At 50.2% G+C, this 25,982-nt stretch overlaps 1 protein-coding gene across 1 annotated transcript; it reads left to right on the top strand.

Annotated features, from left to right (window-relative positions):
- The first annotated feature begins 384 nt into the window (after positions 1 to 384).
- Positions 385 to 24,009, top strand: ZMYND10 (zinc finger MYND-type containing 10). The gene is made up of 12 exons (XM_034777468.1): positions 385 to 514; positions 1,143 to 1,251; positions 2,491 to 2,607; positions 5,145 to 5,198; positions 8,005 to 8,157; positions 12,752 to 12,840; positions 13,447 to 13,547; positions 14,811 to 14,983; positions 15,943 to 16,068; positions 21,668 to 21,789; positions 22,165 to 22,290; positions 23,173 to 24,009. Exons 1-12 carry the CDS (start codon positions 420 to 422, stop codon positions 23,270 to 23,272), a joined length of 1,365 nt encoding a protein of 454 aa, XP_034633359.1. The 5' UTR covers positions 385 to 419; the 3' UTR covers positions 23,273 to 24,009.
- The last annotated feature ends 1,973 nt before the right edge of the window (positions 24,010 to 25,982 follow it).

Here is a 25,982-nt window from a genome sequence, read left to right on the forward strand (position 1 = left end):
CAGGGCCTCTCCAGTGCAGCAGAGGGACTGGTGCCCATTCGTATGGGTGCAGGGCCAGGGTACAGGGCAGGGGCTCTCCGGTGCAGCGAGGGGACTGGTGCCCATTGGTGGGGGAGCAGGGCCTCTCCCTCCGAGCACACCTGTGCCCCCAGTTGCAGAGGGCACTTGGCTCTCTGCTCCCCTCGCACTGCCCCGTGCCTGCGGGCGGGGGAGACGGACCGGTGTGTGGGGAGCCCTTGGGACTCGGGCAGGGGGCAATATCCATGGGCTCGCAGCCGGGTCCGAGGGAGGGGCAGGGCCGAGCCCGGCGCTCCTAATGGGACGGATTGGGGGTTACCGGGCGCGCGCAGGCCCCGGCTCTCGCAGCCGCTTTCCAACCGCCCGCCCCACGTCGGTCTCCATGGTGACGGCGTGGGGCCATGGCGGAGGCGGCCGCGGTGCTGCTGCCGGGGGAGGCCGAGGCTCTGGTGCAGGCGCTGCGGAGCGGCTCGCTGCTGAACACCGGGGACCATGGGTCCGAGACGGGGGGTCCCCCATGAAGCCGGGCTGGGGGGAGGGGGGTTAAGGAGAAGGGCCGTGGGGCGCGGAGTTGGGGCCGGGTGTGGGAGAGTCCCCCGGAAGTTAAGGGGGCGAGATGTGGCGGGGGGGGGAGTGCCCAGGAGACTTGGGCGGGGTGGGGGGTGGGATGTAAGGAGGGGGGTCTGATGTGGAGCGGGGTCCCCAGTTGAGTTGGGGGGGTGGGGGCGTCCATGGGGACTGGAGGGGAGGGGGCAATGTGTGTGGAGTCCCTGGGGGGATAAGGAGGGACGTGGAGTGTCAGCGGGGGTTGAGTTGAGTGGGGGGTTGTGGGGGCCGGGGCAGATGTGAGTCCCCAGTGGGTTTGAGGGGTTGCTCTTCAGGCACAGGTGAGCCCCACCATATCTGGGGGAGTGGGCCTTTGATTGAGGGAAGAAGCCTTCCAGTTCCAGGGGAGGCACCTCTTTGGGGATGTGATGAGTCCCTCAGAGGGGGACAAGCATCCCCCTGGCTTGGGAGGTTGTCTCTGAGTGGGGAAGGTGGCATGGAGGGGGGCTGGGGTACCAGGTGTGCCATGGGATGTGGACACTGACTCCCCTGCCCCTGCTCTTGCTCCCGCTCCCTAGATGGCTCCGGCAGCACGAGGCCATCGAGAAGCTGAACATGCAGGCCATTCTGAGCGCCTCTGCCAGCCAGGAACAGCTCCTCATCGAGCTGTTGGTGAACTATGCCAAGGTGAGCACTGTGCAAGCCACAGGGAGCTGGGGGATAAGAGCACCCTCCCCCAGGGGGACAGCATCCAGTGGATGAGACCGAGATGGAAAGCTCTACAGGGCCCCATTCACTCTTCTCTGCCAACCAAGCCTAGGCAATCTTGCCCCCTACAGTGCCTAGTCCAAGTCGGCTCCTGCCTCTTTCTTTGGGGAGATGCATGCACTAATTCACCTTACTATCAGGAAAAGTGTCCTGATATGGAGCCCAAATTTTCTTTTGTTCAAATACACTCTGTGGTAATCAAATTCTCTCCCTGCTTGGCATCTGCACCCCTCCCAATACTGTGTAGTCAGCCCTGTCTGTGGCACTGCACTCTGGACCTCAGTCATTTAGCCACATTATAGATTCATAGATTTTAAGGCCAGAAGGGACCATTCTCATAATCTAGTCTGACCTTCTGAATAATGTAGGCCATAGAGTTTCACACAGTGATTCCTGCATCAAACCCATATCTCATGGTTGAGTTAACGCATACTTTTTTAGAATGAGACAGCCAAGCTTGAGTTAAAGACTTCAAGTGACAGAGAATCTACCACATTCCTAGATAAATTGTTCTGCCCATTGTTAAAAATGTGTGCTTTATTTTCTAGCCTAAATTTGTTACATCTTTGGCTCTTGTTCTCTCCTCCCAGTACCCTTCTCAGTCCCCAAATCATAGTTGTTGCTGTCCTCTGTATTCCTTCTAGTTTGTCTACATTCTGAGTACAAAGGACCCCAGAAGTGAACATTGAATGCAAGTTTGGTTGTACCAGAGAGGGACTGTTGCTAAACAAAGTGAGTCTCTCTGTCCATGAGATCATGGGCTACGCTTATCTCTGATGTAACACTGAAGTCATTGGAGCTTATCTCAGAGATAAATTTGATCAGTTGGAAATGTTGCTGCTGTATTAGGAAATAGACTAGCAGAACTCTGCCTCCCTCCTTTACCTGCATCAGATGCACTGTCCCATCTTACCCAATGGAAAGGTGGGGACAGATACTGATTTCAGAAATGACTGTCAATGGGATGAAGCAGATAATACGATGATGAGGCACATGAAAATACCTAGATGAACAGTGTAACAAAACTGCCAACTAGAAGAGCTGCAGTTTGTCCCAACATCTTCTCCTCTAGGACTAAAATACTCGTATGGCACTTGGCTTCTCTATACGTTTTCTCTTGCCTGAAAGGTTTCATTTTCCACGGTCTATTCTGTCCAGATCCCTACTCTCATCGAGGAATTGATCTCTGTGGAGATCTGGAAGCACAAGGTGTTCCCTGTGCTGTGCCAGCTGAAGGATTTCAAGCCAAAAAGCACCTTTCCCATCTACTTGGTGGTAAGTACAGAGAGGTCTTGGAGAACAAACACACAGTATTCAAGTGCATTGCCATGATCTGGAATGTCCTGCAGGGTGGTAGCACTGCATGGTACTTCTGCTTCAACAGGCATGCTTCACAAGACACCTTGTCCATATTCCATTAAGGCTTTTCATATGGTAGCTGCATGTGAGTCATTTTCACAGGCAAAACTCTTACGAAACACAAATTCTTTCGGACGGTCACTGTTCACAAGGGCTGGAGGGGAGAGAAGAGGTTTTAGGGAATGGCTTAATTATAAAATAACTTATCCTTATTTACATAGGGCCTTTCTTCTCAAGGATCCCAAAGAACTTCTCTTCACAAGGATCACTTCCCCCACCTTTGAAATGCTGCCACCCCTGTGGTGGAGCATTGCAGCTGTTTAACAGCACACACAGCAGCACTACGTAAGTTTAGGACAGGAAATGAGGAAGGATCTTCTATGCAGTTGAAACTACAGTGGAAATTTTGACAGACAGCAGAATGTAATCACCTATCCTAGACTTTGGCCAAGACACTGGGGTAGCTGCTGCTCCTTTAAAAACAGCCATAGCATCTTGAATGACCGAAAGTTCTCAGGGCTGATCATTTGCATTTAATTTAAGCACTGAACATGTATGGTATTCTGGCCATTTAACATGGCACTAAAAATCTCTTGCTTCTAAAAACAGAGAGACCGTCTTTTCTGCTGAGTTTCATTGCCTTTTAGTTAGCACAGCTCACAGGTGTTCATGCTGTTGATTGACAGGACTCCATACTGTTTGCACCCACCACATATGTGGAGGAAGGACAGTCCAGTAAATTCTTTGGGATTCTAAGAAATCCTTCCACAGTCCTGTCTGCCCTAGACACTTCAAATAGGGCCGCTAGCTACTGTTGGATCAGGGGGCACTTTCATAGGAATTGTGATAACAATAGACACTAAGAGTCTATCTAGTCCAGTACTCTGGCTCTGATAACAGCCAAAGATGGATATTTTAGAGCAGTGGTGGGCAACCTGTGGCCTGCAGGTCACACAGGGTAATTCGCTGGTGGGCCCCCAGACAGTTTGTTTACATTTGCACGGCTGCCTGCAGCTCCTAGTGGCTGTGGTTCACCGTTCCCAGCCAATGGGAGCTGCGGGAAGCTGTGCAAGCTGTAGGGACGTGCTGGCCACCGCTTCCCACAGCTCTCATTGGCCGGGAACGGCGAACTGCAGCCGCTGGGAGCAGCGGTCGGCCATGCAAATGTAAAAAAACTGTCTGGGGTCCCGCCAGTGGATTCCCCTGACAGGCCTCAGGTTGGCCATCTAGGTTGACCAGATGTCCCGATTTTATAGGGACAGTCCCAATTTTTGGGTCTTTTTCTTATATAGGCTCCAGTTACCCCCATCCCAATTTTTCACACTTGGTGTCTGGTCACCCTATGGCCACCACTGTTTTAAAGGAAGGTGTAGAACTTCCTCCCACACTACCTGTAATGCCACCAATGTGCTCTTGGGATTCCAGGCATCTTCACAGCAACATCTCCTGCCATCTGGTGGGATCTCTTGGGTTAGCGTTTCTCAAATGCGGCCATCGTGGCCGCATGCGGCCACCAGGGGCTTTTCGTGCAGCCACAGCCTCCTGGGAAGTGATTGTTAACACTGCTTTGCCCCCCTAAACATACAAATATCACTTTTCACAGACACAGACTTATTAGTTAGCAAGTTTTAAAAAAAGCAACCAAAAATGCAAAAGAAACAACAACAACAAAAACAGGAACGTGCAAAGCACATTATTTGTTTCTATTCTGTTTAGGTCTAGCAAAGAATAGAGACAACTATATTATTTTTATTATTGAGTCTGCAATAAAAATTTACATAAATAAATTACAATGATTTGGACATGTATATGTGCATATTTATTTGTTTTTCCTAAAGTTAATTAAGTATTTTAGGAAAAATTGTCAGAGTGGCCATCAGCAAGAGTTGGTGTCCGCACTCTGTGGTCACCCAAAAATCTCTTGTAAGACCCCCAAGGTGACTGGAAAGTGGTGGCCCTTTGCTGCTTTAAGAATTTCATTAAGAGGTCTTCATTGGCCCTTTTGGTGATGGGACTGATCTCTGTAGCAAAAGTCACACCTGTATCTCAGTGCACTAGTATTTTTCTAGTGAAGCCAGGAAAACTACTCCAGTAGAGGGGCCATACTGGCCACCTGCGAGGAACCAGAGGGTATCATTTGCATGATAAACTTGCAGACTGCAGTGATACAGGGGTTCAGACTCTGGCTCCCAGTTTGCAGTGCTCCAGCCTGCTCTCAGATGATGATGGAGCATTGCTTGCTGGGAGTCAGGACCTGTAGTTTCCACAGGCCACATATCTGTATTAAAAATGAGGCTGGCTAAGGACTCCATGGGTTACATTTGCCTCATTGGCTGGGGTTTTGGCTGCACCTATATTGGGGGCTACCTCAGTTACAGGCTGGATGTATATTACCATGGGCACTGTAGACGATGTTCCTCTGACCTTTGCTTTCTCTCCCCACATTCCCTCAGCTGCACCATGAAGCTTCTATTGTCAACCTCCTGGAGACAATGTTTTTTCACAAGGTAAGAGATGAGTTCAGCTGTGTTAAATCAAAGGCCCCAGAATGGGGAAATCCCAGATGTGATTTCAGGTCATGCGTATGAAACATGGCAAACCTTTCCCAAAAGTTGAAATTAGAGAGGCAGTGTGGTGTAGTGGCCGATCATGGGAGTAGATTCCAGACCTGTGATGAAGTGGTAATTTTCTGTAGTAACGTCAATATTTAAAAAGGGCTCTAGAGGTGATCCCGGCAATTACAGACCAGTAAGTCTAATATCTGTACCGGGCAAATTAGTCAAAACAATAGTTAAGAATAAAATTGTCCGACACATAGAAAAACATAAACTGTTGCGCAATAGTCAACATGGTTTCTGTAAAGGGAAATCGTGTCTTACTAATCTATTAGAATTCTTTGAAGGGGTCAACAAACATGTGGACAAGGGGGATCCAGTGGACATAGTGTACTTAGATTTCCAGAAAGCCTTTGACAAAGTCCCTCTCCAAAGGCTCTTATGTAAATTAAGCTGCCATGGGATAAAAGGGAATGTCCTTTCATGGATTGAGAACTGGTTAAAAGACAGGGAATAAAGGGTAGGAATAAATGGTAAATTTTCAGAATGGAGAGGGGTAACTAGTGGTGTTCCCCTAGGGTCAGTCCTCGGACCGATCCTATTCAACTTATTCATAAATGATCTGGAGAAAGGGGTAAACAGTGTGGTGGCAAAGTTTGCAGATGATACTAAACTGTTCAAGATAGTTAAGTCCAAAGATAGTGAAGAACTTCAAAAAGATCTCACAAAACTAAGTGATTGGGCAACAAAATGGCAAATGAAATTTAATGTGGATAAATGTAAAGTAATGCACATTGGAAAAAAATAACCCCAACTATACATACAATATGATGGGGGCTAATTTAGCTACAACAAGTCAGGAAAAAGATCTTGGAGTCATCGTGGATAGTTCTCTGAAAAAGTCCACGCAGTGTGCAGAGGCGGTCAAAAAAGCAAACAGGATGTTAGGAATCATTAAAAAGGAGATAGAGAATAAGACTGAGAATATATTATTGCCCTTATCTAAATCGATGGTACGCCCTCATCTCGAATACTGCGTACAGATGTGGTCTCCTCATCTCAAAAAAATATATACTGGCTCTAGAAAAGGTTCAGAAAAGGGCAACTAAAATGATTAAGGGTTTGGAACGGGTCCCATATGAGGAGAGATTAAAGAGGCTAGGACTCTTCAGCTTGGAAAAGAGGAGACTAAGGGGGGATATGATAGAGGTATATAAAATCATGAGTGATGTGGAGAAAGTGGATAAGGAAAAGTTATTATTCCCATAATACAAGAACTAGGGGTCATCAAATGAAATTAATAGGCAGCAGGTTTAAAACAAATAAAAGGAAGTTCTTCTTCACGCAGCGCACAGTCAACTTGTGGAACTCCTTACCTGAGAAGGTTGTGAAGGCTAGGACTATAACAGAGTTTAAAAGAGAACTGGATAAATTCATGGTGGTTAAGTCCATTAATGGCTATTAGCCAGGATGGGTAAGGAATGGTGTCCCTAGCCTCTGTCTGTCAGAGGATGGAGATGGATGGCAGGAGAGAGATTACTTGATCATTGCCTGTTAGGTTCACTCCCTCTGGGGCACCTGGCATTGGCCACTGTCGGTAGACAGGATACTGGGCTAGATGGACCTTTGGTCTGACCCGGTATGGCTGTTCTTATGATCTTATTTTTGTGAATCTTATGTGTTCCTCAGTTTCCCCTATATTTTGCCTGGCTACCTGGGGAAGGGGGAAGAACTAAGTCTGCTGTCAGGGCCAGTTAAGAGAGCTAGGTGGATGTGTGTAACCTAGCTGTCTGAGCTTGAATGGGTCATTAAAAAAAGGACTGACTGAGGCCGACCTCATATCAACAGAAAATCTGAGATGACAGTGGAAAGCCCAGGCACCAGGACATTTACACTAGCAACCTACAGGGAGATGGATTCCCCCACCTCACAGCAGGGAAGTTGGGCACAGACCCCAGCTCTGGAACAAAGGACTGAAAGGTGTGAGGTGGGGGGATAAAGTGTTGGCTTCTGGAAGGAGTCAGGACTCTCATCTGGAAACTGACCAAGGAGGTCAGACTGTGGGGGAGAGACAGAACCTGAGTATGGGATTCACTACAATTTGACTGGGGCTCTGGACTGACCAGAATGGACTATATTTTAACCTTCATTTTTCTGTGCTAACCTAAGGACTTCCAGATTCTATGTGCCTGGTGACCAATAAATGGTTACCGTGTTTTTAAAAGGCTGCCTGTGTCACTATAAATACTGACAGCATTGCACCCTGAAGGGCTTAAGTACAGCCTCCCACAGGTCTCTGGCTTGTCTAGATTCACTGCAGGGAGCCACAGAGAGAGACAGGGGACGCTGGTGCCAAAGGCCCAGGCTTGGAGGTCACAGACCTTTCCTTGTGGGATTGTATGGGCCCTTGGAGCCTGGCATGCTAAAACTGTCACTCCCAGGAGACTAGTGATAAACTGGGGCATAGACCAGACCCTCTGACAAGGCCCCCCTGAGTTCTAGTCCCACTTCTGCCAGTTTAAAGATAAAGCATAAAACCCCAGACAATTGAGAGTATGGAAATACAGAAGGCAACTCAAACAACCCATATCTCTATGTTCAGCCTGAAGTCATAAGGTAGATCTCAATCAACCCCCTGTGACACTGAGGTCTGCAGGTATTGGTGCAGTTGGACTGGTGTTTTCTAATCAGAAGGCCATCTGAAAAAGGGAATACCTTCTCCTCTCAAACAGCACTCTGCCGCCCTCTTGTTGTGTAGGAGATCTGCGAATCAGCTGAGGACACCATTCTGGACTTGATTGATTATAGCTACCGGAAACTGACTCTGCTAGCAGCTTGGAGCACCAACGGGGAGTTTCCAACCCACGAAAAGCTTCTGCCTGAGGATCTGACCAATGCATCATCAATGCAGGTGGGTTAAAAGTGCAAGTTTCCAACTTTCAGCAGGTCTATCTGACCTTGTACCTTGGAGGGAAGTTAAATTTCCATGACTGGGAAAGACCATAGTTATAGCCATGAAGGCCCTCGTATCCAGAATCTGATGAATAAATCCACTCTACTTCAGCATTCCTCTACATGAATTTGGTGTTGGTGGAGGTCTCTTGATTGGTGATTTGTTCTCCCTGGCCACACAATAGCAGATGTAAAGGTAGCCATCTTACAGCAAAAAAACTTCAGGACCAGACTCCAAAGAGAAACTGCTGAGCTCCAGTTCATTTGCAAATGTGACACCATAAGATCAGGATTAAACAAAGACTGTGAATGGCTATCCAACTACAGAAGCAGTTTCTCCTCCCTTGGTGTTCGCACCTCAACTGCTAGGAGAGCACCTCACCCTCCCTGATTGAACTAACCTCGTTCTCTCCATACTGATTTATACCTGCCTCTGGAAATTTCCATTACTTGCATCTGAAGAAGTGAGGTTCTCACCCACAAAAGCTTATGCTCCCAATACTTCTGTTAGTCTTAAAGGTGCCACAGGGACCCTCTGTTGCTTTTTATAGATTCAGACTAACACGGCTACCCCTCTGATACTTGTTCTCACTGGTGGCTCATCATGAGCTGAGACAGTGTGTGTTTTCCCACTCTGTCCTACAAGTGTGCTTCAACCATGACTTTATGAGATTCTCTCTAGGGGCAAGAGGGCAGTTCAGTTTCTATGAACCATTGTGTTTTTGACCTGTCTGCTAAGACTAGGAGTGAGGGAGCCAGTCAGGGTTAATTGCAATGGTATTTTTTTGAGATCTCTATAGGTTTCCACTTGGAACTGGCCTAAGACTCATTTCACACTGGCCACCCAACGCCTATGAGATGGTAACAACTCAGTCTCTGCAGTCCTAGGCCAGTTTTGAACCAATGACCTAAGAAGAAAAAGGTCATACCCAACCTCCTGAACCATTCCCAGTTCTGGGTGTGTCATTGTTGTTGCTCCATCGCTTGTTGCTTTTTCAGTTGCATTTTGGTGTGAGATAGTATTGTGCATCTGGGATTATTTTTTCTCAGCTCTTAAAATTCTTCTCTGTAAACAGGACATCAGAATCTTCTTTGAAAATGGATTTAAAGTGAGATACAGCAACCTCAGCAGTCGTCTCCAGAATGGCATTCACCCTTTGGCCTCCTGCCCAAACTTATGCTCATCTTTTAAAGCTGGAGAGGAAGTCACGGGACTCCTGAGAACAGTAGGGAAGTGTTTCCCCACTGGGCATTTTTGTTAACCCTTGGAGTTGGCCCAAGGGAGAATGTCAGTCTTAGCTATTGCAGTATTGAAAACTACTTATTCTGTGAGGATTCTAAGACCAGAATGGACTATTGTGATCATCTAGTCTGATCTCCTGTATAACACAGGCCAGAGAACTTCTCCAAAATAATTCCTGTTTGAATTAGCATATCTTTTAGAAAAACATCTGTCCAGTTTGCTCAGGCCCAGTCCAGTCTCTGCTAACTTTATCCACAGCCATCCTTCCATGTGACCGAGTTAAACCAACAACAAACTTGCTTTCTTTTCCATGATGGAGCCGATTATTACAGTATTTATTATTTGTATTAACATAGGACTGAGGCACCCTAGTCATGGACCAGAACCCTATTGTGTTAGGTACTGTACACACTCAGAACAAAAAGACAGTTCTTTCCCCAAGGAACTTACAATCTCAATATAATTCAAGAAACAACAGATGGATACAAGGTGAGTGAGGTAGTATCTTTTATTGGACCAGCTTCTGTTGGTGAAAGAGACATGCTTTTGAGCTACACAGCTCTTCTTTAGGACCTGCAAACAACTGATGGATACAGACAGAGCGGGGAGTACAAGGGATCAGTGAGACTGTTTTGGTCTGCATGATGGCCATAGTCTCAGCACACCAGCTGTCTAACCAGTGAGGGTAATTAACCATTGGAACAGTTTACCTAGGCTTGTGACTGATTCTCTGTCACTGACAATTTTTAAATCAAGATTGGTTTTGTAAAAGGTCTGCTCTAGGAATTGTTTTTGGGTGCTCTATAGCTGTGTTATTACAGAAGGTCAGACTAGATGATCACAATGGTCCCTTCTGGCCTAGGAACCCTTGAACCATTGTCAAGTTTTTTGTAGGTGTCACATCAAAGGAGAGTTTTAAGCAGGTTTTTGAAGGTGGATAATCAGGTGGCTTTGCAGATGCTTATGGGGAACTCCTCCCATATGTGAAGGCCAGCAAGGGAGAAAGCACAAAGATGCTTGTTTGGAAATTTAACTAGTGGGCAATGAAGCCTGGCTCCACCGGCTGATCAGAGGCAAGAGTTGATATATGTCAATAGCATATAGGACAATGGTTCCCAAACTTGTTCCGCCGCTTGTGCAGGAAAAGCCCCTGGCGGGCCGGGCTGGTTTGTGTACCTGCCACGTCCGCAGGTTCGGCCGATTGCGGCTCCCAGTGGCCGCGGTTCGCTGCTCCAGGCCAATGGGAGCTGCTGGAAGTGGCGCGGGCCGAGGGACGTACTGGCTGCCGCTTCCAGCAGCTCACATTGGCCGGAGCAGTGAACTGCGGCCACTGGGAGCCACGATCGGCCAAATCTGCGGATGTGGCAGGTACACAAACCAGCCCGGCCCGCCAGGAGCTTTCCCTGCACAAGTGGCGGAATAAGTTTGGGAACCACTGACATAGGAGATGGTAGGTAAGGTGGGGATAGGCTGTGAAGGGCCTTGAAGGTGAAGACAAATAGCTCCTATTTGCAATGGAGAAAGAGGAGCCAGTGGAGGAACTCAAAGAGAGGAGATGTGGTCAAAGTGAGGTCTAGGAAAATGATCTTTTCAGTCAGAATGCTTCTGCATAGCAGGGCAAGATTGCATTTGTCAAGGCCAGAAGAGGATGTTGCTGTAGTTGAGACGCAAGGTGATGACAGTCTGGGCAAAAGTTTTAGCTGTGTGGGTGGATAAGGAAGGTCGTATCTTAGAGGTATTAGGAAGGAAGAATCAGCAAGATTTAGACATAGCCTGGATGTGAGGACCAAGAGAGGGCTGAGTCAAAGATGACAACCAGCATTTAAGCCTGAGGGAGGATGGTGGCAGTGTTCACAGAGAAAGAACAGAGAGAGGGAGGCTTATGGGGTGGGAAAGATTAGGAGCTCTGTTTTGGTCATGTTGAGTTTAAGCTGATGGTTGGACACCAACATGGAGATGTCAGAGAGACTAGTGGAGAGTTTAGTTTGGACATAAGGAGACAAGTTCTGAATGGCGAGGTCGATCTGTGAGTCATTGGCATAGAGATGGTAGGTGAAGTCATATCCATTGCCTAGGACTGCAGTTGCTTTAGAGCACAGCATTCTCTGTCATCCTCCCTAGCTGTCTGCCCTGATCGCTCAGCTCCCTATTCCCCTAATGCAATGGAATCAGACTCTCATAGACTTGAATGCCCGAAGGAACCATTATGATAATCTAGTCTGACCTCCTGCACATTGCAAGCCACAGAACCTCGCCCCCTCCCCACTCCTCTAATAGACCTCTAACCTCTGCCTGAGTTACTGAAGTCCTCAAATCATGATTTAAAGACTTCAAGTTGCAGAGAATCCACCATTTACACTAGTTTAAACCTGCAAGTGACCTGTGCCCCATGCTGCAGAGGAAGGCAAAACCCCCCTAAGGTCGCTGCCAATTTGATCTGGGGGAAAATTCCTTCCCAACCCCAGATATGACAATCAGTTATGTGGGCAAGATCCAGCAGCCAGATATCAGGAAAGAATTCTCTGTAGTAACTCGGAGCCCTCCCCATCTAGTGTCCCATCACTGGCCATTGGAGATATTTGCTGCTAGCAGTCACAGATCAACTACATGCCATTTTAGGAAACCTCATCATACCATTCTCTCCATAAATTTATCAAGCTCAGTCTTGAAGCCAGTTAGGGTTTTTGCCCCACTGCTCCCCTTGGGAGGCTGTTTCAGAACTTTACTCCTCTGATGGTTAGAAGTCTTCGCCTAATTTCAAGCCTAAACTTCTTGATGGCCAGTTTATATCCATCCACTCAACCTGGGGAGGCTCCAGACGCGGGATCATGACATTCGAGTTTACAGAAGGGATTCGGGGGGGATATCTGGAGGTGGGGTCATGCTAATGTTCGGATCTCTCAAATGGTGGATCAGGGCAGTTACTCCTTCCTTGGGCTGGACTTGAGCCCTCAGCATCAGGACTGGGTAAATGGTCTGCCCTGCTGCGACCTGGCTGTGACGCTGCCAGCAGTAGCCTATTGCATACTTCATATGGGGGGCCTGGTGCATTCTTGTCATGGAATAGCTGCTATCTTCAGCAGTGCTTACACCATTCAGCTCTCCGTCACTGTCTTGTAAGAAAGGTGTTTGTGTGACTGCAGTTTACATTGATCTTGGGGCAGGAATCAGCATTATGTGACTTGGGCTTCTTAACGAGTCCTTGGCTACTGAGAGCCAGCTCATATGCTGCCTCCTTTGTTACTCTGCAGAAAAAAATCTAGCCCTATATCTGGTGTGTTTGTGAGAGTCTGTGCTTTCACCCCCATAGGAACTACAGAAGCAGGCAGAGATGATGGAGTTTAAGATCTCCCTGAGGGCTCTTTCTGTGCTCCGTTTCATCACTGATCAGGTAGACAGGTAAGCAGCTGGCTCACAGGAGAATCTAGAGATGAGCCTAGGAACTGGGGTGGAGTTGTTTAAGTCATTGCACTGGTCTGCGGGTGTCAGTACTCCTGTGCTCAAGGACTGGGAGCATCAGTTCTGGTGCTAGTGCCCTGGTGTCTGGATCCCGCTGTGTGTAGTAGCTGGATGTGCAGATCATGGCACTACAGTTCCGGTGTGTGCTTCTTCCTGTTCTCAGTAGCTGGCACTGAGAACTCAGTATGCTGATTGGCTCTCAGAGTGAATCTTGCTGGGCATTTGGTTTGCAGATCCATCCTAGCAGCTGAACGTATCAAACCTAGCACCAGGGTCTGGATTTGGCTTTGACTGATGGCTGGCTGTGTGGATCCTGGTACTAGTGTCCTGGTGTGTAGATCCTGTCATGCTTGGTGACTGGTTGTGTAGATCCTGGTGTGGGATCAGGCTGTTCTCAATGGCTGCTTGTGTGGATTTTGCCCCGGTCTGACTTTATTTTATTTGGTCACTTTTGCTTCTTCCCCACAGCCTTGGGGACCATTTGTAGCTGATTTTGTACTGCTCATAATAGGTGTTTTCACTAGTTCCTCTCCTGTTTTTCTCCAGTTTGCCACTGAGTGCCCTGACACGGATGCTGAACACTCATAACGTGCCCTGCCTCCTGGTAGAGCTCCTGGAGCATTGTCCATGGAGCCGCCGTGAAGCAGGTATGAATCATGCGCTCATACCTTTAGTGCATTCATGGGGCTGTAGCATTTTTTACCTGGAGCTCCATCTCGTAGGTGGTTCCCATATAGGGAGAAATAGCTGAAAGCTCCTCCCTAGATTCAGTTCTCACTCTCCATCTTTCACATGGATTTCCATCTGGCCTTCCCATCTCCCTCCCCTCCCATCCAGGTACATGGGATCACTTCCTGCATGGGACTGTATGCGCCCATTGGCTCAGCTCTTGAGCAGACACCGCTCAGCTGGGATTGAGGAGCTGCGCTTCCAAAAATGGACCCTGCTTGTGGCTGTCTCTCATCCAAATCTGGCAGCTCCCAAGCTGATGTCCCCAATGCAGTAAAAGAGCACAATACATCCCTAATGTATCTGCCAGCCCCCTTCCCCTATCTCCTCATGCTCTGCAAGCAGCAACAGGATCTGCTTAGAAAGACCTGATTATCAGCCTACTTCTCCCTGGCAACTATGCCCTCTTCCCACCACTGCTGTGTGCACTGAGGCCCTATCCAAACTGGAGTTCCAACCAGGTTTAACAAGCACGCTTCCAGGCCACCTTAAACTGAGTTCTCATACAGTGGATCAGATCAGTGTTGGCAGAGTTAACCTGGTTCAGAACCAGGCTGGCTAGTCCACACTAGCATTACAGGGGTTCAGCCACAACCAAGTATAAGCATGGTGGTTAATTTAGTAGCAAGGTCTATGTAGGCAGGACCACTGGCTACACAACACATCCCTTGAATGGCAAGTAAAGGCAGGTAAGTGTGGGAAACACAGCCATGATCTCCTCCAGGAATCCAAGCTGCTCCCAGAAGCTACACATCATCTTTCTTCGCTCTTGCCTCAGACCCATGATCAGTTCTTCCGTTTCTTCTCTTCCCACAATGACCCTGGCCCTAAGCATTGTCTGCTATTCCTGAGTGAATGCACAGATGATAAAACCATGGGCTCTGTTCATCTCTCTTAGATCCTTATCTAGCCCCCATCACCTTTCTCTGAGCATCTTACAATCTTTTAATATGTTTATCCTCACACACCCCTGTGAGGTAGGGAAGTGCTATTGGCCCCACTTTACAGAGGGAAACTGAGGTGAAGAGAGACTAATTGACTCACCCAGGGTCACACAGGCAGTCTGTGTTGGAGCAGAGAATTGAACCTAGGTCTGAGTCCCGCCTGGCACCCTAACCATTGGGCCCTCTTTTCTCTGGTGTCTCAGTCTCACCCTCTGTCTTACTGGCTGTGTCTCTCAGGCAAGCTAAAGAAGTTTGAGAATGGAGTGTGGCATGTAGTGCCTCCTGAAGACCACGTGAGGATGACCAAGCTGGATGGGCAGGTGTGGATTGCCCTCTATAATCTCCTCCTGAGCCCAGAATGCCAGCGGAAATACAACTTGGACGGTTTCAACAAGAGCCAGCTCCTAAAGGTATATAGTGTGCATAGCCTGTACATATACCCAGCATGGTGCCTAGGCACAGGGAGGACTAGGACCTTCCCACAGGTATAGATACCCTCTTGTCTTCACTTCAAAAATGTGCCAGGTGAGCATTTCCTGGTTGAAACCGTAACACAAGCTGGGAAACACCATGTCGTCAGTTCCAAGATGGCTTCTTTGTTCATGCCAGTCAAGTTTAGAGGCAAATACCCCACCAACTGGCATGAATTAGCTCTTTGTTGATCAGCAGAGTCCAAGGACAGAGAGGGCCATGGGGACTAGACTCATCCTAGAATGGTCTCTCCAGGCCAGGTTTGAGACCCATTGACAGGATGTGTTGGGAAACTAACACTGCTGCTGCAGTTTCTGTGGAGATATAGGGCTGCCAATCCACCACCTTAGTGAGAATTTCACAAGTAGCTTGCTGAGGTGGAAAGATTTGTTTTATTGCTTTAATAAGGGTTATGCCATGTATGGATTTAGTGCCTGTAGAAGGATGAGTCTGAGAGCACTAGAGCCATACACCATGCTGGCAGGTGCTATACAAACTTCCCTTAACTAGCTCTGCCAATGCAGCTCAGTCCCAACCCACAGCCCCGCACCTGCTATTCCAGCCCTGAGCTCCCGACACAATCCAGAAAATGCCCCTCAGTCCTCACCCACAGCACTTCCTACAGTTCCAGGTACTGCAGGCTTTTGACACTGCTTAATACCTAGCTGTGCTGTCGATGTTGCGCAATGGAGCCCCGATGAATTTAGCCCTTGATTATGTTAACCCTTCTGTACATTCTTTCTCTTGCAGTTAGTCCTCTGCTCAGTGGGGCATTGCTGAGCTGGCATGTGGCCACCTGGCCACTTTTCCATCAGCTTGTTTTTTAACCAGTGGATTATTTCTTTGCCTTGTTCTGATCTCTCTCCTTTCACCCTTCTCTCTCCCTCTCTGGGTTTAGCTCCGTGCATTCCTGACTGATGTCCTCATTGACCAGTTGCCAAATCTGGTGGAGATGCAGAGATTTCTGAGCCACCTCGTAGTGACAGAGCCTGTTCCACCCAAAAAGGACCTCATTCTGGAGCAGGTACCTCCAGCACCATCCCTCTCCCAAGGCCAGTCTGTCTCCTCCATTCCAGCTGCACAAGGCTTCTGCATTTCATATTGGATAGCATTCTGTAATCCCCGCTCCCATTTCCAAAGGCTGAGTATATTTCCACTGCTTGGAGAATGTGGTGCTGTGATGAGAGAGGGCACATGCCCTGGCACTGAACCTGTGCTTTGCACTCTTTTTTTACTGGCCCTACAACGGCATCCAGTTCTTCCTCACGTTAGTAATGGGCCTCTGCTCTATCAGCTGCCATCCCCTGAGGGGTTTGCTTCCACACAGGCCAGACAGGCAGCTGAGAAGTGGGGAGGTGATATGAGAGCAAAGCCAGAGTCACCGGAGCTCTGAGATGGAATTCTATATTATGGAGCGGAAGGATGGCTCAGTGGTTAGGGCATTACCCTAGGACTTGGGAGAACTGAGTTCAATCCCTGCTTTGCCACAGACTCCTTGGGTGAGTCATTCAGTCTCTCTGTCTGCCCCAGTTCCCCATCTGGACAATGGAGATAATAGCGCTGTCTGCAACTGGGGTGTATGAGGTCCGGATACACGCACTGTAGATTGTGAGGTGTGCAGCTACCATGGTAATGGAGGCCATATCAGTATCATGGGTCAAGTTGTGCCTGCCTTTTCTTCTACACAGTACCTGGATGGGAGCCTTGCACAGACTCCAGCTTTCACTAGCACTGCTCTCTCCGCACCCTGCTCCAATAGCGTCTTTGTGGATAGCCTTTGCTTCATGCTGCAGCAGGGCTGAGTGGGGAGCAAGGCAGCAGCCAACAATTAGACACTGGGTTATAAACCTCATGATCACACTGACTCTTTATCAAGGTGTCTGAGTGGAGGGAGAGACACAAGCTGCCTCGCTGTGACAATTAACTCTTTGTTTACCATAACTCTTAATTTCCTCTCCATGTATGGTAGGACCAGTGGAAGTGTTCCTTATTATGCATTCTGCCCTGGAACAGTTGGCCCTCTACTCCGAGAGAAGGCCAGAAAAGTTGTGCCACTCAAGCAACTTGATTGCAAGTGCCTTGGTGTTAACATTGAAATCCCCTTGAATTCTGGGGAGTTGGGAGTTGAGTAAGGGGTGAGGGATGGGGTCCTTGATTTTGTAGCATGTGCATGTGTAAATTGTATTGCATCCTTCACAGAAGCATATCCTCAAATGCTTTTATGGAGCACTTAAATACTAGCAGGGAGAGAAGGAAACCGAGAGGCATGTGCTGGGGAGAAGACAGGTGCATTCAGATGGGATTTGCAAAGAGATGGGAAAGTGGAGATTCTTCCAGATGGCAGGAGCTCCAGAGGAGAAGGCTCTTATACCCAGAGTGGCAACTTTGTGGAGGGTCAGAGGAGGCTAGTGTTGAGTAGAAGAATGGGACGGGAAGGAGGGAGAGAGACATTGCACTTAAAGTTGGCTCAAGGGGTTTAATAACAGAGGGCAGTTTTGACCTGGACCTTGATTAGACTGAGACGGGTGCTGTAGCTACACCTCTTTATGTGGGCCACCATCGTTCTGAACAGGCTGGAGTCCAGAGAGCTGGGAGGCTGTAAAGGATGAAGGTGTGCAGTAAGCCAAGGACCAAGGGATGATGATGATTTTGGTAAGGATGGAGTGGAGGTAGCTAAGGAGTCACTCTTCACTCCCACATCTGGCCAGCTCAGAGCAAGTTAGAATCATAGAAGATTAGGATTGGAAGAGACCTCAGGAGGTCATCTAGTCCAATCTCCTGCTCAAAGCAGGACCAACACCAACTAAATCATCCCAGCCGGGGCTTTGTCAAGTGGGGCCTTAAAAACCTCTAAGGATGGAGATTCCACCACCTCCCTAGGTAACCAATCCATTCCAGTTCTTCACTACCCTCCTAGTGAAATAGTGTTTCCTAATATCCAACCTAGACCTCCCCCACTGCAATTTGAGACCATTTCTTCTTGTTCTGTCATCTGCCACCACTGAGAACAGCTGAGCTCCATCCTCTTTGGAACCCCCCTTCAGGTAATTGAAGGCTGCTATCAAATCCCCCCTCACTCTTCTCTTCTTCAGACTAAATAAGCCCAGTTACTTCAGCCTTTCCTCGTAAGTCATGTGCCCCAGCCCCCTAATCATTTTCGTTGCCCTCCGCTGGACTCTCCAATTTGTCCACATCCCTTCTGTAGTGGGGGGACCAAAACTGGATGCAATACTCCAGGCGTGGCCTCACCAGTGCCAAATAGAGGGGAATAATCACTTCCCTCGATCTGCTGGGAATGCTCTTACTAATACAGCCCAATATGCCGTTGGCCTTCTTGGCAACAGGGCCCACTGCTGACCCATATCCAGCTTCTCGTCCACTGTAAACCCCAGGTCCTTTTCTGCAGAACTGCTGCTTAGCCAGTCGGTCCCCAGTCTGTAGCGGTGCATGGGATTCTTCCTTCCTAAGTGCAGGACTCTGCACTTGTCCTTGTTGAACCTCATCAGATTTCTTTTGGCCCAATCCTCTGGACCATATCCCTACCTTCCAGCATATCTACCTCTCCTCCCAGCTCAGTGTCATCCGCAAACTTACTGAGCATGCAATTCATCCCATCATCCAGATCATTAATAAAGATGTTGAACAAAACTGGCCCCAGGACCGACCCTTGGGGCAGTCCTCTTGGTACCGACTGCCAACTAGACATCGAGCCATTGATCACTACCTGTTGAGCCCAACAATCTAGCCAGCTTTCTATCCACCTTATAGTCCATTCATCCAATCCATACTTCTTTAACTTGCTGGCAAGAATGCTGTGGGAGACCGTATCAAAAGCTTTGCTAAAGTTAAGAGTTAGCAATGCAGGGGCCGGCAGCTATCGCTCTGGAGAGTTTTGTGTGGCCCTTCAATGTGCTGCCATTCTAGCCTTGTCAATCTCCTTTTCAGCTTGCATCGCTGGCCTCATGCATGTAATTGGAATTCAGCATCTTGAGTGGGTTGGGGGAAGCCAGCTGCAGTCACACATGTTGATCACGCATCCTGCCGAATGAACTCACCCACTGTCACTGTGCCAAGCGATGATGAAAAAGTCTTTTTCCACTGGTTGCTTCTCAGAGAGCAGTCCTTCTCTCGCCATCTCTGCTTGGCTGTTTTACTCTGCAGGGACGACAGCTCCTTTGAAGCAGCAGCTTTTCTTCTGGAGCCTGAGCTCCGTGCCCTGTTCTTGGGTGGCATTTGCTCTTTTGCACTGAAAGGCTCTCGTGAGGGTGTTTCTGTTCAGAGAAATGATGAGTGGAAAAAGTTCTCAGTTCTGGGAAAAAGATCAAATCAGGCAAGAGATTCTGGGAGCTGGGTCACCCTCCCCCAAGCTTGGTGAGAGTGCTTCATGTTACTGGAATTCAAGCCTTGCTGCTGATCTCTCACTCCCAAGGATCAGAGGGAGGCATAGCCTTGTTTCACTTAGCCCTTATTGCCTCTGTCAGTGAAGGAATCTGAAAGAAGTCTCATCACCTCCATCCTCCTGGAGAGAAGGGACGCTGGGGCTGACATGGGAATTCAAGGGGTGTGTTGGTGTAAGGGAGGGAATTAGGAGAATTTAAGGAGGCAAATGTACTGGGAAGATGAAGCAGGTCCGGGGGATCAAAGCACCTCCCAGAATAAATGCTGTTAACAACTGAGCTTTCCCTTCAGTGTCATGCAACTAGGAGGCACGTGCTATGGCCTCTTCTCAATAAACGCTGAGAAGGGGTTCTTCTCATAGCAGACTGCTGTGGCTTCTGCAGATCTACCACATCTTCCTTCACCCCCTACATGCACAATTGGCAGGTCTATATGTGTACATCTCCCTTCAACCTGTACACACACACATATGTCACATCTTCCTTCAACTCCTACACGTACTTGTGTGTATACACAGAGATCTGTCATCTTCCTTCATCCCTGCGCATGGGCGGCAGGTGAATGAGCTGTTGGGGGAGGCTAGCCCTGAGCCCCTCTGCCCGAGGCCCCGCACCTTCCGCTCCCCTTCTGCCCCCTCTTCCCTGCCAGAGCCCAGAGCACCCTCTGCCCCCGCAGCTGCCAGCCCCCATGCACGCCCCCAGCCCCGGGCAAGCAGCTTGGCCCCAGCACCCCCAGCCCTGGCGTGCGGTGAGGCTGGAGCACCCCTAGCCCCGAGCAAATGGCTTGGCCCCAGCATCCCCAGCCCCAGAACACTGGGTGGGGGCACAGCCGGAGCGCCCCCTGCCCCAGAATGCCGGGTGGGTGGCACAGCCAAAGTGTCCCCCAGGCCCAGGTGAGCGGCTTCGCCTCAGTGCCCCCAGCCCTGGAGTGCTGGGCAGGCAGGCGGCGTGGTCCCAGCGCCCCCACCCCCAGCACTGGGCGGGCAGCACGGTGTGGCTGCAGCCCCAGCACCCCCAGCCACAGGCCTTGCGAGCACCAGCCCCAGTTTGCCTGCCCCAGACTCCCGGCCACAAAAGAGTGGGAAGGGGAACAGGAAGCAGGCAGGAGGAAGTCTGGGGGTGGAGTGCGGACAGGGCCACACCAGGCTGTTTGGGGAGGCACAGCCTCCCCCAGCCTATGATACCCGCTGCCCATGCCCCTGCACACAAATGTTTGTACACACACAGCTCTGTCACATCTTCCTTTAGCTCCCTACATGCACATGTACACACACAGATTTGTCACATCTTCCTTCATCCCACGCACATCCTTCATCCCTGCTTCTGGCTCTCATACAAGTCCGTGCTCATCACCTGCCTGAGCTACACTGACCCTAGGCATTGTTGCTGCCCCTGCATGTCCTGCCCCAATCACCCCCATCAGGGCCAGCTTTAGGCCAATTCTGCTGAATCGGGCCCCGCGCCTAAGAGGGCCCCGCAGCTGTCCACCCCGTCCCCAGCTCACTTCCCCCTCCCCTGAACGCTCTGCCCCCTGCTCCTCCCCCTCCCCTGCTTCCCGCAAATCAGATGTTCGCGGGAAGTCTGAAAACAAGCAGGGGCAGGCGGCAGCAGGTAAACTGGGGCGGGGAGGGGCGCAAGGAGGGATCCGGGGAGGCGCGGCCCAGTCCGGCTTCAGCCGAGAACCCCAGGTGGCTCCGGCTCGGCTCAGGCCCCAGGGCGCTAGCCCCGGCCCCGGCCCAGCGCACCGGCCCTGGCCCAGCGCACCGGCCCTGGCCCGCGCGGCTCCGGGCTGGGTTGGCTCGGGCCACGGGGTGCCGGCCCCAGTTCCAGCCGAACGCATCGCCCCGACCCCGTGGCTCCGGCCCGGCTCGGCTCAGGCCCTGGTTCCAGACGAGCACGCCAGCCCGGCCTCGGCGCCAGCTGAGCACCCCTGGCCCTGGCCCGAGCGGCTCCGGCCCAGCTCAGCTCGGGCCCCGGGATGCCGGCCCCGGCCCTGGCCAAGTGCGCCTGCCGAGCACCCCCGGCCTTGGCCCCAGTGGCTCCGGCCTGGACCCAAGCCCCGCGACCCAGGCTGGAGTGCAGCCTGATTCCTGGGGGTGGGGCTTGGCAAGCCCCGCCCCCAGGAATCGGGCCCTGCTCTTGCTAAAGCCGGCCCTGACCCCCATATTGGCAGGCTTATAATGCTAGGACACGACTCTCCTCTCACCCTTTTCACTGTCCTGACAGGTTCCTGTCATCAGGGACCGCATTGTCAGAGAGAATTCTGGGAAGTGGCAGGCGATCGCCAAGCACCAGGTGAAGCACATGTTCAGCCCCTCAGAGGACGAGTTGAAACACCTGGCTTGCCGGTAAGACCCCAGCCCCAACCCTGAGCTCCCTTTTGCAGGAGAGCCCATTTACAAAGCCAGTCCCCATTTTCCTCTTGTGCCATGAGGCTGCTAGCTACAGGAGGCTCAGCACAGCCATCATCCCAATGAGCAGGGGTTTCTTGACAAGGGAAAATAACCAGTGTAAGTTTCACTGCCCTAGGGAGGACTGAGATATTGAGCGATGCAGTAATCCTAGCCTGCGGCAGGAGGTCCCTTTAGAGAGTGGAATGAGAAGGATAGCAGGGTCAGACCTAAAGGCTGGAGGGTAAGGAAGATGAATCAGGACAGGCACCACCTTTCACATCATGAGTCTCCTGCTCCAGGTGCTGATGCCTGCTTTCTATCCCCAACCAGGTGGGCGCAGACATACAACCTGGATATGATGGAGGCTCTCGTCCCAGAGAAACCCAAGTGTGGGCTGTGCGGCTCTGAGGCAACAAAGCGCTGCTCTCGCTGCCAGAACGAGTGGTACTGCAAACGGTAATGATTCTTAGCATTGTCTGATCTGTCAGCGCTCCCAGCTCCCTCAGGGCTCAGCTGGGATCTCACCTCTCCCTTGGGCACGCAGCTGGTACTAGAATCCTACTGTGAGACGTGGCCGTGACAATGCTCGGACTTGGTCCTTTGTCTGGAGCAAGTGGTGCTCACTGTTACCTGAATGATGCTGGGTCTAGCAGCCCTGGCTGATCTCTGCACCTGTCATGATGAGGGGTGTTATACCCCATGCACCTGGGCTTCATGAGTGTCATGGAGTTTCCAATCAGTGCATGAATTCATAGCCCTTAACCCTCTGATCAGCGTCACTGGAACTGTGAGGTCAACTGTCCTTGCACCACAGTGAATCTCCACTGGAGTCAGTTATGTCACAAGCCGGAGCAGAAGCAGCCTTTCCATGTTCCCTTTTATGAAAAGCCCAGTGAATTTTGTGCTGATGCTGGAAGGTGTTGGGCTGATACCCCAGAGTCCCCTGTTTATCCACAACAAAAGCAGCAGTGTGAGCTTCCCCACCTTACCCTCTCCCCAGTGAATGTGCTTCACCTTATACCTAGAGGGAACCACCCTGGGTGGGAATTCAGTGGCCTTGGCCTCTTTGGGACTCCTTAGCCTCATTGCTGAGACTAGCAGAGGGGGCCAGTCAGTGACAGTGGCTATGGGCAATTGACCACTACAACAGATACCCCTACTCTGTTTCACACTGACCACTGAGCCACAAGTAGATGGTAACAGGTTTTGTCACTGGCTGGCCCTTATTTAAAGCAGACACGTAGAGCTGAAGGGCTCCATAGCGCATCCCAACCCCCTGACCCAGTTTCCAATGTGTTCCTTTCTACCATTGCCCCTCTGTCCCCTTTCCCTTTGCAGGGAGTGCCAGGTGCAGCACTGGCAGAAGCACAAGAAAGCTTGCAACCTGATGGCTGATGCCCTGAAGAAAATAAAAGAGGACCTGAAAGTGCAGCCATAATGCAGAGCCAGAGCCTTCCAAAGAGGGACTTCTCCTCCCAGGCATTCCAGCAATCCGAGAGCAAAGGGTCGCCAGTTAGAACTGGAGATAGACAACTCCTTGTTCATCTAACCTGGGCCCAGTGCACCACTGCTGCCTGCCTCCTGTGTAACTGTGCATGCTGCGGTAGTGCATGGGCTGCTCCAGATCCCAACCTTGCAGCCAAGGACAGTAGGCCCAGATCCGCTACTATGGGATCATGCTCAACTCAGCAGGAGGCAGCAGCCACTGGCCAGCACAACTGCTGAGATTGGGAGCCTTGGTTCTCTCATACCCCATTCTGTCTTCTAGTTTCTGAACCCTTCCTTGCTTGAGAACAGGCTGCTCCTGACCTCGGGGACTCATTTATGCTAAGCAGCTTTCTCCGTGCTGCCACCCATGACTCAGAAGCAGCTTGTGTCACCGGGCATCCTGCCCAAAGCAGGCACCACCTGCCGTCATGCAGCATGGCAATGAGCGCAGATCTCGCCACTCTGCGGCAGCAGCACAATGGCAGCTGGCAAGTTTGGAACTAATCACTGACTGCTGCTCTCACTACCTGCTCCTGGGAATACACCATGGGCCTTAAGAAAAATACATTTTCTGCTCCCAGGGCTCAGAGGCCAGCAATCGCCGCACTGGGCTCAGACCCTCTTCTGCTGTGACTCCCACCTTCCCACCCTATAATTTGTTCTCCAGTAAATGGGTTGAACCACTAACCATCTTGTTCTCATTCATCTCTGTTCTGCAACAGTCTGCAGCAGCCACCCTAGAGATGACAAAACCACTTCCTCATTTATTTCCTGCATCGTCCTACTGGGGAGGATTTTATACACCCCATCTCTGCCGGTAATGATTTTACAAGGTCTCTGTTGATGCTCAGATGCTAGTCAGGGCTATACAGGCAGGGAGGGAATTGCCCAGAAGGTGACATCTTCTGTGCCTTCCTTATCTAGGTGCTCAGTTCTATAACATCCTTGCACGGGCCTTGCAGTGTAGGCTGGGGGAGGGGCGGGTAAAAGGATGTGGTTAGGACAAATACTTCAATTTTCAGAGGCTCATTGTTTCACGGTTGAGAGCATAATGTGGTGTCTTGGTGGCTACCGAGGGACTTGCCTCCCGCTCTGGGGTTTTCTCTTTTCTCTGCATTATAGTGAGAAATGAAATTAACAATCAGCTCCATCCAGAAAGCAGCACAAGCCATGCTCCTTGTGTCAGCCCTGGTCATCCAAAGTCGTGTTCTGGTCAGAATGCCAAGGATCAGTCCCCATACAGCCCGTCTTCAGTCACGTTTGATATTGATCTCCCCCCGCACCATGCTGAACACCCTGCAGCTAAGCTCATCAGTAACTTCTCCAGTTGTTTGGGTCATGCTATGAGGTGTGCTGGCTCCCCCAGTGTTAGGCCTTGGCTACACTTGGCAATTCACAGCACTGCCGCGGCAGCACTGGGAAGCGCGAATGTAGTTGCGCCGCCAGCGCTGCGAGAGCTCTCTCGCAGCGCTGTAAGTACTCCACCTCTCCGAGGGGAGTAGCTTGCAGTGCTGCGAGCGAGCATGCAGCGCTGCAGGCGCTGATTACACTGGCGCTTTACAGCGCTGCACTTGCTGCGCTCGGAGGAGGGGACGTTTTCACACCCCTGAGCGCAGCAAGTTGCAGTGCTGTACAGCGCCAGTGTAGCCAAGGCCTTAGCCTCCAGTGAGCCTGAATCCTGCCAGCTCAATCCTGTTAATGATAATGTATGTGAGGCGTAGTTGTAGCTGTGTTAGTCCCAGGGTATGAGAGAGACAAGGTGGATGAGGTAATATCATTTATTGAACCCACTTCTGTTGGTGAGAGAGACAAGCTTTTGAGTTACACAGCGCTCTTCTTCAGGTCTGGGAAAGGTACACCCAGCCTCACAGCAAAACGCAAAGTGGACCAGATTTTTAGTGTCTAGCAGAACTTAAATTCATTACTGTGCTAGACACTAAAAATCATAGACTGAACAGAGACTGGATGGATGGTTTGTTACAACAATCTGTAACCCACTAACCCTCTCTTTTAGTCCTATGGCTGCCGAGGTGTTAACAGACCACTTCATCTTGAATGTTCCCTTACAATATGTGCTAACTACTTACGCTAAACAATCTTATGCTCATACACCTTGTCTCTCTAATGACCATATGGACAGTTACAACAAATGGTCCTGCAAGAGCTGTCCTATGGCATCGTGTAGCTGCAAAAGTGGCCTCTCTGGCTGTCTCTCTAACTTTTGCTGACCCCCAGGTCATCCTGCCCAGAAGCCATGGGCTTGTATAAATATGCCTCCAGAAAAGGGGAGAGGGCTGCTTCTGCTAGATTAGTTTGATGTTAGAGATGGGTCTGAGCTAGTCGAATCAGGAGCCAGCCTTATCCGAACACTCAAAATGTTAGATGCTGGAGTTTGCTTCCACCCATGATAAGTAGAGCAGTGAAGTTTGGATCCGGCTCTGAACTCTTCTGAAGGCTATGCTGTTCTCACCTGAACTTTCAGCTCAGTCTCCTTTCTATCTGATGCATTAGAAAAAGTGAAGCTAACCAATCCCCAGTGTTCAAAAACTGTGAGTTAGGCCCCCAAAATCAGGAGATTGTCTTAAAAAACAAGCTTTTAAAAAATAACCAGTGCTGGTCTTCTGGTTTTTCACCCTTTAGTGGCCATATTATCAAGGTTT

Source organism: Trachemys scripta, chromosome 7 (genome assembly GCF_013100865.1).
Source record: "Trachemys scripta elegans isolate TJP31775 chromosome 7, CAS_Tse_1.0, whole genome shotgun sequence".
NCBI lineage: Eukaryota > Metazoa > Chordata > Testudines > Emydidae > Trachemys > Trachemys scripta.

Coding starts and splice junctions, on each gene's coding strand:
- ZMYND10 (XM_034777468.1), top strand. CDS start 420: ATGGCGGAGGCGGCCGCGGTGCTGCTGCCGGGGGAGGCCGAGGCTCTG. Junction 2,608..5,144: donor CCTTTCCCATCTACTTGGTG/GTAAGTACAGAG, acceptor ACATTCCCTCAG/CTGCACCATGAAGCTTCTAT. Junction 16,069..21,667: donor AGGACCTCATTCTGGAGCAG/GTACCTCCAGCA, acceptor CTGTCCTGACAG/GTTCCTGTCATCAGGGACCG.